The sequence below is a fragment of the Cnephaeus nilssonii genome, assembly GCF_951640355.1.
Source record: "Cnephaeus nilssonii genome assembly, chromosome: 9".
Taxonomy (NCBI): domain Eukaryota; kingdom Metazoa; phylum Chordata; class Mammalia; order Chiroptera; family Vespertilionidae; genus Cnephaeus; species Cnephaeus nilssonii.
Window position 1 is genome coordinate 32,735,917 of NC_137080.1, and position 12,317 is coordinate 32,748,233.

General features: G+C 43.2%; 1 protein-coding gene across 2 annotated transcripts in view; it reads left to right on the plus strand.

Moving 5' to 3' along the window:
• Positions 1 to 12,317, plus strand: part of SASH1 (SAM and SH3 domain containing 1) — a 169,548-nt gene that overhangs the window by 95,760 nt on the left and 61,471 nt on the right. For both annotated transcript variants that reach the window (XM_079780343.1, XM_079780344.1), the window contains 4 exons: positions 804 to 844; positions 2,706 to 2,792; positions 5,037 to 5,149; positions 10,819 to 10,920. In XM_079780343.1, the coding sequence (XP_079636469.1) occupies positions 804 to 844; positions 2,706 to 2,792; positions 5,037 to 5,149; positions 10,819 to 10,920 (343 nt within the window). The remainder of the gene's footprint in view (positions 1 to 803; positions 845 to 2,705; positions 2,793 to 5,036; positions 5,150 to 10,818; positions 10,921 to 12,317) is intronic.

The following is a 12,317-nucleotide window of genomic DNA, read 5'->3' on the forward strand; positions in this document are numbered from 1 at the left end:
AAGTCTGTGGGTTTGCTGGAGAAGTGATTAATTACCTGGTTTGGGGCCATGTTGGCGGTTCAGGTTATTGGGGTTTATCTCTATCAGCCGTCAAACTGGCTGGGGCAGGGCGTGGACCAAATCAGATGCCCAGACATGTCCTGAGTAACTTGGACACATCTTTAAAAACATTGAATTATTTGCCATCACTTAAAAATGTGGAGCTCTGATTTTTAAAAAAATGCAGACTTCTGGCTCTTCTTTGACCATTAGAAGATCTAGCAAGATGCATAGTGCACTTGCCAATTGGCAGCTACTGACTGGAGGACCTACATACTGGCTGCCCTCTCTTTTTGGGGGGCATCCAGACTCCCGTGGCTTTGGGGGTCCCCCACTCCCTCGATTATTTCTCCTACAGCTGACAACCTTGCTTACTCCTGGCCTGAGTGGCATTTGTGGACCGAGGGCTATATGTTCATTATTATTTGCCTTCTTTTCCCCATTTGCACAAGAGACTTCCCAATGGCAGTCATTTAATGGGTAGCTAATAGTTCACAGGAATGGAAGATAAGCTACTTCAGCGATCGCTGTGTGGAGTCCATCCCCGTCTTACCTGGAGTGAGTCTTTAACAAATGTTGACGAATGGTACTCGAGTGTGTTTCTCGAAGGGCAGTTGCTGGCTAGCACAGGCCATTGGTAAATACCTTATAAAGGTTTTGCTGGCTCTGCTGAGTAACATGGACGCTGGCTCAACCTACTGGGATTGTGAGTTCTCCCTCGAAGGCAGGGCTTCCTGGTAACCGGACTTGTTTTTCTTTTCTAGGAACTCTCTTCACAAGTCAAACTCAGAAGACAGCGCTGTAGGTCAGTACCACGTGTCTTGGTTTATCTATTTTAAATTAACTATTTTCTTGTAATACTTTACAGAGTATATAAATAGGTGAAAATACAAAGACCACCAGGAAGCCTTCCGCCCTGAAATAAACACTGTTAAGAGATTGATGTTCAACTTTCCTCTGATTTGGAACTTTTGAATCGAAGATTATGTGCAGTGAGGGTGTTATAGACTTTATGTTTCCTTTGATGATAAAATCCACTCTTGATGCAGTGACTTTTTTTCTGTTTGGGTCAGAGGGAGCTTGGCAAAGCAATCGTGATTAGGAGCATGAATGCTCAACTGAGGCTTTGGCTTGAATTTGAATCATGACTCTGCCAACTTCATAGCTGTGACCTCAGGCAGACCACTAGCCTCCCTGAGCCTCGGTTTCCTCATTCACTGAATGGGGACAGTAAAACATCAGATGTTCATTGTGAGCATCAAATGAGATAGCCAAGTGCCTGGATATAGTAAATGCTACATAAATGTTAGCTATTACCATTTATTTTTTAAGCCGTACCTTCATTTTAGAAACATTAAAACGGAAGAAGGGGGAGTGTCGTTTACAGTGAAAGAAATACGTTATATTCCAGGTTGCCCGGGAGAAAGGTTGACTGAGTAATAATCCTACTTCTGCTGTCACCTTTCCTGGTTTACCCCAAAGGCAGCAGGTGCCCCGTCAAGCGTGCCCTCAAGATGCCGAGGACCCAGGGAGTCTCAGGCCCGCCGGCGCTGGTTCCGTTCCCATAGGTCCAGAGGTTCTCAGAACTTAGATGAGCACATCTGTTTTGAAAAATGACGTCCTTTCTAGCCCGGGACACCGTGGTGGGGTTGCCACGAGTCTGTCTTCTGTGGCATTGCCTGGCACCGCCAGTCTAGACTGTGGAAACCAGCAGCGTGCCACTGGCTGGGCCCTGTGTCCCGGGGCTGTGGGGCAACCAGACACCAAACGGTGACGAAGCTGCAGCTGTGAGCCTGTCACCTCTGCATGAGAGCACACGTCGCTCTGCCGTTTCATTTTATTTTTAAAAAACAAAGGATTGCTCTGTCCTTTCATTTTACTCGCCTTGTTTCCCTTTGGTTTTTAAGTTATTACATATTATTGATGATCAGAACCCCCCCCCCCCCACACACACACACACACACATTAAAAATGTCTAGCATATGACAGTGTTTTCATTGGAAAGTCACTCGGAGTCTGAGAAGGAGGGGGCCCTGTTGGCAGCTGTCACAGCAGGAGAGTAGTCTGCTTCTCCTCTCATGGTGCCCTGGGCGAGCTGTGGGAAGGTCACCAGGTAGCCTGATGCCAGAGAGCTGGTGTCCTGCCCAACTCGTTGCTAGAAGCATGCGAGCGCCGCACCTTAGGGACCCGGCGTGGGGCAGCCCCCCGGACCAGTGTGCACAGGATGTACCAGCCGCTCTCTCCATTAGATCCGGGGTAACAGAAACAAGTCAAGGGTAGATCAACAGCATGAATAACAACAAACAAAGTAAACTTCTCCAAGTATCGTGTTTGTGGTTTACTTGAACTAATTGTGGCTGAGACCAAAGAGAGTGGGGGATATCCCACAAGGCAAGGCGGGATTGCATATACCAGTTAAACATCAAAGAGAATGTAAGAATGCATGTTTTGCCTGCCTTTTTGATGTTTCCTTATTTCTCATCGTATCCCTACTGCCACCAGGAAATTTGCATTTCTTATAAACGACTTTATAGGCATTTCCAAGTCATTGCACAAACTGAAAGAGAAAAACTGTTTGTGAAATCAAAGTATTTTATAAGCTTTGAAGTATAAGGAAGAGGCTACTTTTGTTATTAATGAATTTATTGCTTGTGTCTTTTTTCAAGGAAAAGGAGATTGGAAGAAGAAAAATAAGTATTTCTGGCAGAACTTCCGAAAGAACCAGAAAGGAATAATGAGGCAGACTTCAAAAGGTGCGGAAACAGCCGGCGGACAGTAGGGCCTTTTAGCTCTCAAGTGTTCAGCAGCCTGTGCCTCTGATCCAGACGGTTGCTGCAAGTTAGAATAACTCCTCGCCCGTGCCCCGGAAATGTTCAGCTCTCTGGCATTCCTGTCCTTACTTTAAAACTCCGTTCCATTGGGGATTTTTTTTTTTTAAATCAAAACAATGGGAAGAGTCAGCAGGCTTTTTAGAAAAATAGATCTGAGAGCAAAGACCAAATTACCCGTTTTCTCCACACACCAACCTCTGGAACATCTGCACGTGGAGGTCTCCCCAGAAGGGTCTAGCATTTGTTAGTTTGGGGCCTCCCCTGTGCCCCGCCGCTCGGGGCCTTAGCAGTCTTCTGAACTTTTGATGCCGGTCTGTGGTGGGACAGTTACTGGGTTGTTGCCCTGGAAACTCTATCTGATGGTCTGACATCATGGGAATTTGCCCAGGCTGCTTGCGAAGGGAGCCCTGCCCGCCTCCTGGCTGGGCCTTTGTTGTTGTTTATGTAGTAAGTAAATATGTCATCCCTTTGAGGCTCACTTACATAATTGCTGCTTCCCCAGCATCCAGAGGGGAATGGGAACAGAGCTGCTTCCAGACGCCGGTCCCGCTAAGGTCAGCATTAGAGGAGCATTTTTACTGGCTCCCTAGTGATATTACTTGGTTGTTATTTTTTTGCAACATCTTAGTGTCCTGCCCATTTGTTCTCAAGGCTTTCCCACTTTTTCACAAACATAGAAACGAGGAAAGCGGACCCAGAGAGTGCGCCCGCCAGCCGCACACCTGGCTTCGTTGGCCGCCTCCGTGGGGTTCGGTTTTAAATTTGTCCTGCTTAAGGAGAGTTATTCTTAAACACTCTCAGTTTTTCCTCCGGTACACACCCAGGATCACTTGTGATTCAAAGGAAGCCTTGGGTTCAAACAGAGTCTTATTTAAGAAGAAGGAAAAGGAGAAAGAGCAAGAGAGACGGATGAAGGGAAGGAGCGGGCAGTTAACCAGCTCGAGGAGATTTATTTTAAGAGCCAGCCAACTGGCCGTCACCCCCGCCACCCCTGGAGGTGACACAGATAGTAAAATGAATCAAGCCGGCAGGCTTTGCCGCTCGCCCAGACACTCTATTATCCTCCCCCTGCAAGGGGACGAGTGGCAGAGGGTACGTGAGTGCCGTTTCTGGACTGATGGATTGCGAAATGGAAATGAGAGAGGGAGACGCAGGGGAACATAAATTCCAGGGCAGGTCCTGACGGAAGGATCCTACAAGTGTGCAGCCAGCCCCTCCGCCCTGCCCCTGCCACCAAGGGCAAAGTCAGCCGTAGCCGAGCCTCCTAATGACTCCGAGGCTAGTGAGGTGTGGGGGGGGCAGATGGTGAAAGACGAGAGACTAGACGGAGGGCTTATTCCCAGCGTGCCTCTTGCAGCCACTTCCACTGACACTTCTTCACCACGCGCTGAGCAGAGGTACACGCGCTGACGTGGCTCACAGGGGGCAGAGGCGCCGGCCGTCGGTTTACTTCGTAGGAGAACACGCTCCAAGTTACCGAATGGTGGTTTTCCTCTGCAGTGCTGGCTGCCTTCAGTTTCCAGGTGGACGTTGAGTCCTCCTCACAGTTTGGGAATGCTTATGTCAGTAACACTCTCAGATGTGTACACGTATGGTACCTGCCTTCCATGGGCCCCGGAACGCTCCCCATCCGTGGTTTGACTGACTGTGCTGATTTTCGGAGGAATAGCCATCAGATAGCTTAGCAGGAGTCCAGGGTTTCTCAGGCAGCTGGCTCTGTGACCTTTCTCTGTCACAGCAGAGAGTTCTCGCCCACTTTTCCCCAAAATATTTTCGTCTCGTTCATATTCAAAATGGGAGGACACAGGGAACCCTCAGCCGAAGGGGCCGAGGATGCTTGTCTGCTCTCGCTGGCTCTTTAAATTAGGTCTCTGCCCACCTCTTCCTCCCTGTGGGCTTCCTCCCAAAACTCCTTCACTAGAGGCCGCGTCACAAATGCTCTGATTTGTTTCATGGTAACGTCCATGTGTCCTTGGTGCCTGTTTCCCAATGAGACGGGCTCCATGGCGTCGTCCTACAGAGCAGCCCATGACTGCTCCTGCTGCTCCGTCAGTGATGGACATGTGCCCACAGTCTGCCCTAGTCCTGGCTGAGGCGCTCTCAAGCTTGGCATTCTGATGACCTTTCTTGTTTTCATTCCTATTGTCTTTTATCTCCAACCTCCAGGAGAAGATGTGGGCTATGTTGCAAGCGAGATAACAATGAGCGATGAAGAACGGATTCAGCTGATGATGATGGTCAAGGAGAAGATGATCACCATTGAGGAGGCGCTGGCCAGGGTAAGGCTGCAGGGATTCGGTTCACATGTGTGAGGGGGGACCTCCTCAGACTTAGAAAGGTTGGGGGCCTTCTGTAAACTGAATGTTTGCGTCTGTCCCCCCGCCAAATTCACATGTTAAATCCTAACAGGTGATGGTATTTGGAGGTGGGGCCTTTGGGAGGTGATTAGGTCATGAGAGTGGAGCCCTCATGAATGAGATGAATGACATTATGAATGAGCGTGGCTCAGTGGTTGAGCGTCCACATATGAACCAGGAGGTCAGTTTGATTCCCGGTCATGGCACATGGCCAGGTTGCGGGCTCAATCCCCAGAGAGGGGGCGTGCAGGAGGCAGCTGATCAATGATTCTCATAATTGATGTTTCTATCTCTCTCTTCCCTTTTCTCTCAAATCAATACATATACATATACATACATATATATGTACATATATATATGTACACACACACACACACACACACACACACACACACACACACATATTTAAAAAAGAGGCCCCAGAGAGCTTCCTCACCCCTCCCACCTTGTGAGAACACAGGGAGAAGACAGCTGTCTCTGAGCCAGGAGGCGGCTCTCACCAGACAGTAAATTTGCCAGCACTTTGGTCTTGGACTTCCCAGTCTCAGAAACAGACATTTCTGTTGTGTATAAGCCACCTCATCTATGGTAATATGTTATAGCAACATGAACAGACTGAGAGCATCAAAGAGTATAGGCATCTATTATTCAGAGCATCAAAGAGTATAGGCATCTATTATTTTGATTATACTTTGGTGGTCATCAGGTACCCATCTTATCAGATAAAATATTGATTCCATTCTGTGTGCTTAATATAAGCATTCCATGTTGTAAGATGAAATTTCCATATTCAAGGAATACACGAATGAATGAATGAATGAATGACAAATATATTTGGGCTATGGACCAGTTTAACGAGGAAAATGACTGACTACCGTTGAAAAATTCACAAGCCTTGTAAAAAGATTGATAAGAATATAATGATAAAAATTAATAAGTAAAAACTAAGGAAAATTAGGTATTTTACAACCATTATAAAAACCAGTTCTATGAGATACCTTCACAAATTACATTTTGAATTTTAGAACTTAAGCTTTATATACACCTTAAAATTTTGCTTACGTCAGGCTGTGTTTCTCCCACTGCCAGAGACTTGGAGACGCCTGCGTAGACTCTGATCCTGATAGGATAACCCAGCATCAGGGGAGAAGTTTGTCTGTGAGCCCTTTGGAGTTGGGTGATCCCCCAGGACAGCCTTGTATTGGAGAACATTGTGACGGTGTTTAGATGCAGTTGGCCCACTATGCTTTGTTTATATGAATTCGACCTCATTGAGAGATATTTTCGCACTGTGGAGTATATAGCCATGATTCATACCCCTGAAAACCGAGTTTTCGGGAAACATCACTGTAAATTTCATAAGCATTTGAAGAGAATGAAGTGTATGAAACAACTCACAGTGTATTTTTTTGAGTGTAATTTAAAAAGGTAGCAACTTCACTTACGTTTTTTTGTATTTTAATAAATGAATAACTGAATAGTTTAATAAAATCTAGTGGCATTTCATACATTTTCTAATAGTTTTATGATAGAATCTCAGTATAGGTGCTTTAAAGAAGTCAAGCTCAAAAAAAAAAAAGTCAAGCTTATTAATTAAAAAAAATGTTTAGGGGGAATCTAGGTAGTTGGTGTAATCTAAATAACACAATTTCCGGGTGCTAATTTTAAGAGGGCACATAGCTCTTTGCAAGTGAATTTAGGGTATTCAAATCTTGGACTAGTTCCAGAAGGCTTAAAAGCCCATGAGATATTTGGAAACCACAGTTTATTCATTTATTTGGGTAGTTTTGTAGTGTGTGAGTGAGGATGGGAAAGTAAGGAATAAACTCACTTTAAAGCTTTGGGTGGAAGAGAACACAATTATTTTGGTGTGATGGTACCAGCAATGATTGAGCTACATTGTAGATAAATATGTTCATTGACATTTTAATGGGGAGAACTGTCTGTAGGAAATAGAAATGTGACCATGATTTAATAATCATATTTTCTAAAAAATAATATAATACTCAAGATTGCTCATATGACTTGATCTAGTGACTAAATATTACATAGTTAGCTATCTGATAAATGTGTCTGATAAATATGTGTCCACAAGGTCACATCTGTGTGAGAGTTCAAAATAAAGTTCTTAAGATATTTTGTTTTTTAAAAAAAGAGTCCTTGAGTTCTGCTGGTGTTTCACAGTGGTTAAGCGTCAACCCATGAACCAGCAGGTCACGGTTCAATTCCTGGTCTGGCACATACCCTGAGTTTCGGGCTCAATCCCCATTAGCAGGCATGCAGGAGGGAGCATGCAGGAGGCAGCTTATCAGTGATTCTCTCATCATTGATGTTTCTCTCTCTCCCCCTCTCCCTTCCTCTCTCTGAAATCAATAAAAACACATTTAGAAAAAAAGTCCTTGATGTTTATTACTAACGTGACTGATGTTTTGGCATTGTGAACTCTTAATGCCCGTGTCTTACATCAAGTTCCTAGAATCAGAGCCTGAGATGAGGATTCTTATGCACATGATTTATTGAAAGGTAGCTCTCAGGAGAAACTTCTAAGTGCTGAGAGAGGGAAGCAGGAGAGGGAAGCAGAGCAAACGCTGGACAGAGATGGGATTTCAGGAGAAGTCTAGCCTCAGCCTGATTCCTTAGGGAGTGGGGCGCCCTGGAAGGTGAATTACATTGTAGAACTTGTCCTGCCGGAGAAAAAGAGGTTACAGACTGACGGGGAGCAGGCAGCAGGGAGAAATCAGCAGTCTCCTCGGCATCTCTGGGGAAACTGCTCCTCGTGGGGAGGCAACCACGCACAGAGCATGCCCCAGAGTAGGGGATAGGTGGATTTGTAAGGGGAGTCTGGGCACCTGGTATGCCAGAGAACCACATGATGAACTGGGAGCCTGTATATGTTTTTGAGTTATTTCCTTGTAGCAGCTATTGGAGCATCAGTCACAGTGATTTTGACAATTAGAGAGGCTTATGGAGAGCAACAAAGTGATTGAGGTTTTCTTTTAATAGATCCCAGGAGGTGAAATGGGAAAGGATTAATCTCAGAGAAGAAGCAGAGAAGAGTTTAATCACTTTTCTCAAGTATACGAGGGATTATTAAATAGTACATCTTCAGGATGCACTGAAGAGTGTTTTATTTTCCTTTAATCTCAACTGAGGGTAGAATAAAAGGAAATGAATTAAAATTGCAGCTGGAGGGGATTTGGAGGAGATATAATACAAATGTTCTTTCCAATCAGCACTCTTAGAAATGGGAACATTTTAGAATATCTCTCCCTATAGGTCTTTAAGACAGAATAAGCATTACTCTACTTAAGATGGCCATTCCCTCTAAGAATTGTGTCATAGACTTCAAGTATAAGAAAACTATAAGACTAGGAAAAATAGGATGCAAGAGAGTATTTTCTCCTCAGAGAGACAGACACACACATACATACTTTAAAATGTCATTATTTAAAAAATTCTGGGAATTAAATTAACAATTTATAAATTTTATTATATATATTTATATATATTCTCAAATGAAATGATCAGTTGTTTTTCTTTCATGCAATTATATTTAAGCCAACACTTCTTAAGGAGCAAAGTGGAATATAAAAATATAATTATAAATAAAACCAGGTGGATTTTTTTCCTATAAAATGTACTTTAAAAATTTTAGAGATTGTATTTTGTAACAGAATCACTAATAAAACACATAGCCTGTTGAAATTAGGAAAACTATAAAAATAAGTGGCCAATTTGGAATCTATATTAGAAGAAATACAGGTACACTTGGGCCCCAAAGTAAATGATGGAAATGAACAGATAGCAGAAGAAAAATATTAATTCTGTTTATGATTGACTCATTAGGAATTTGTCTTGTTTTTAAAGATTAAGTTTATTTAGTGGCTCCTAGGAGTCTGGGCTAAGGCTGAGTATAAAAGTAGAGCATAAGCCCTGGCCAGTGCGTTCAGTGGTTAGAGCGACAGCCACACACTGAAGGGTCACTGGTTCGATTCCTGGTCAGGGGCATGTACCCGGGTTGTGGGTTTGCTCCCCACCCTGGGTTGAGGCATGTGTGGGAGGCAACCAATTGATGTGTCTCTCTGACCTCGATGTTTTTCTCTCTGTCTCTCCCTCTCTCTCTCCCCCTTCCTCTCTTCTACTCTCTCTGAAAAGCAATGGAAAACATACCCTTGGCTGAGGGTTACAAAAAAAAAAAAGTAGAACATAGACCTGGAGTAAACAAGTCATAAGCCCAGTTGCTCAGGTGGCTGCTATCCCCATAATACAGTGAGAAATCAGCATTGCAGAAACCAGTATTACATTTACATAATGTAAACATTCTACAAAGATTAGAACAATACTAACGCAATGCCCTAAAATACTAGAAAGATTAAAATGAGATGAGTGCCCCTGATAGCAAAAGTGCAAATACCTGGAGTCAAGGTATCCTTTATCTGAGACCACGGGGTGATAATAATGCTATGGTAATACGTCTCTTGCATAGGAGCAGTATGCTAAGAGCTTCGCTGTCTTTTCTTAATTCTGGTAGAGTCCTGTGAGATGGACTTATTGTCATGCCCATTTTCCTGATGGGAGAACTGAGGCACTGCTCTCAGCAGCTAAGCTCTTGCTCGTTAGTCAGTACTGTCTGCCTCCGCCTGGTCCAGCTCCTGTCACAGGTGCCCACATAAAGAATTTCATAGCAGAGGTGAAGCTTTGGAAAGCAGCTGGAGGGACATCGTCAATTTGGTAGCTTTGCCATGCCCACAGAGCCCCAGTGGTGGAGGGGAGTGTGGCACCGTATCCTGGGCTGTCAGGTCACATGTTTCCATTGTTTGGTGGCTTTATTCACGGAACAGGATTTGATCAGTTCCTTAAATTCATATATAAAAACTGCTTTAGGGTAAAATTTCAATGCAGTGACGGTTTCATTGTAGTATGTAGCAGAGTTACATTTCAATGTGTTTTATGAAAACACACGTAGAACTTTTCACATTTGCCAATTTTCTATAATATTTCACTTGTCTTTTTTGTGTTTTTCAAAAAAGTAGTTTCTAAACGTCAACTTTCAATGTCTCTGCGCATATTCTAGATCCGTTGTTCTTTTCCTGTCATCCACAAGGGTCCCCAGTAAATCCCATTGTATTTCTTAACATTGAACTGGTCACTTAAAACAATCTAGAACAAGAAGAGCATATGATTTTAAAATATCAATTTCAGGCCTTCCCCGCTTTTGTTCAAATGTTCATCGTCTACTGTATCGTGTCTTCTACAAAGAGAGGTAATTCAGAGGCCGGACTGCAAACACATTTTGCTATAAAACTTACAGTGAACTGTGAGAGATGAGTTTTGATGTCAGAGGGAGGAAATCGAGGTTCTTTTTGGAATACAGAATACAAAGAGTCGGTGTGTCTGTTGCTTTAAGTTAGATGAAAAGCCACAGGGCAGGGCATGGGTCTTTCTTTTGGTTTTGTGAAGCTGGCCTTTGGCTGGCTGGAACTTTGTCACCTATTGTGGCATGAAGAAGGCGCCACAGTGTTCTCTCTGCTGCTTGGTAGACAGCGTTGGCGATTATTTCCATTTCAATCTTCTTTTTCCTCTCGTGGCAGCTCAAGGAGTACGAGGCCCAGCACCGGCAGTCATCTGCCTTGGACCCCGCCGACTGGCCAGAAGGCTCTTACCCCACATTTGATGGCTCATCAAACTGCAATGTAAGTTTGCTTTCTCTTTGAGCATCCTGACCACCTCTTGTAAAAAGGGATGGCCTATGCAATTTCAGGCTTGAAATTGCTTCTAGCAATTAATTCCCACCAGGATCTGAAAAGGAGCGGATCTTCCTACATGTTAACTCAGTATTCTTTACCCAATAGAAACTCACCTAGTCAGAATTGGGCTATTCCTGCTGTGTATTTTTTTTCTTCTAATTGTAGTAACGTATACATAACTTAGAATTTGCCATTATAAGCATTTTTAAGTGTTTGTTTCAGTAGCATTAAGTGTATTCACGTTGCTGTGCAACCATCACCACAGTCCACTTCCCGAGCTTGTTCATCATCTAAAATAGAAATCCCATAACCATTAAATAATTACTTCCTCTCCTCTGCTCCCCTCAGCCCCTGGGAACCGCCATTCCACTTTCAGTCTCTGAATGCGACTATTCTAGGTATCTCACATAAGTGAAATAATAAAATATTCGACCTTTTGGGTCTGGTTTATTTCACTTAGCACAATGTTTGCTGGGTTCATTTATGCTGCAACATATACTTCATTCCTTTTGATGGATGAATAAGTGGAATATTGGTTCCGCTGTACATAAAAACTGCATTTTGTTTATCCATTCATCTGTTTAGATAGACACTTGGAGGTTTCCACTTTTTGGCTATTGGGAATAATGCTGCTCTGATCATGGGTATGCAAGGATCTGTTTGAGTCTGCTGTCAGTTCCTTTGGGTATATACGTAGGATTGGAATTTCTGAATCAGAAGCTAGTTTTGTGTTTAACTCTTTTGAGGAACCTCCATACTGTTTTCCATAGGACTAGGCCATTTTACATTCCTGGCAGTAATGCGTGAAAGTTATAATTTATCTACTTCTTTCCCCTGTTTTTGGATAATAGTCATCCAATGGATGTGAACTAGTATCTCATTGTCATTTTGATTTTCATTTCCCTAATGACTAAGGTGTTGATTATTGTTTTATGTGTTTGTTGGCCATTTGTATATCCGTGGAGGAATGTCTATTCAGGTTCTCTGTCCATTCTTGAATTGGGTTTTGTTTTGTTGTTGGTTGTTAAGTTGTGGCAATTCTTTATATATTCTGGGTATTAAGCTCTTATTGGATACACGATTTGTAAATATTTTCTTCCATTCTATGGGTTGCCTTTTCATAGTCTAATTTGTATTTTTCTTCTGTTGCCTGTACTTTAGTATCATATCCAAGAAATCATTGCCAAGCTTAATGTCATGAAGGTTTTCTCCTATATTTTCATTTAAGAGTTTTATAGTTTTAGCTCTTGAAGTTTAGTTCTTTGGCCCATATTTGGTTAATGTTTGCATATGATGTAACATGGGTCCAGCTTCATCCTTTTGCAGGTAGATACCCAGTTTTC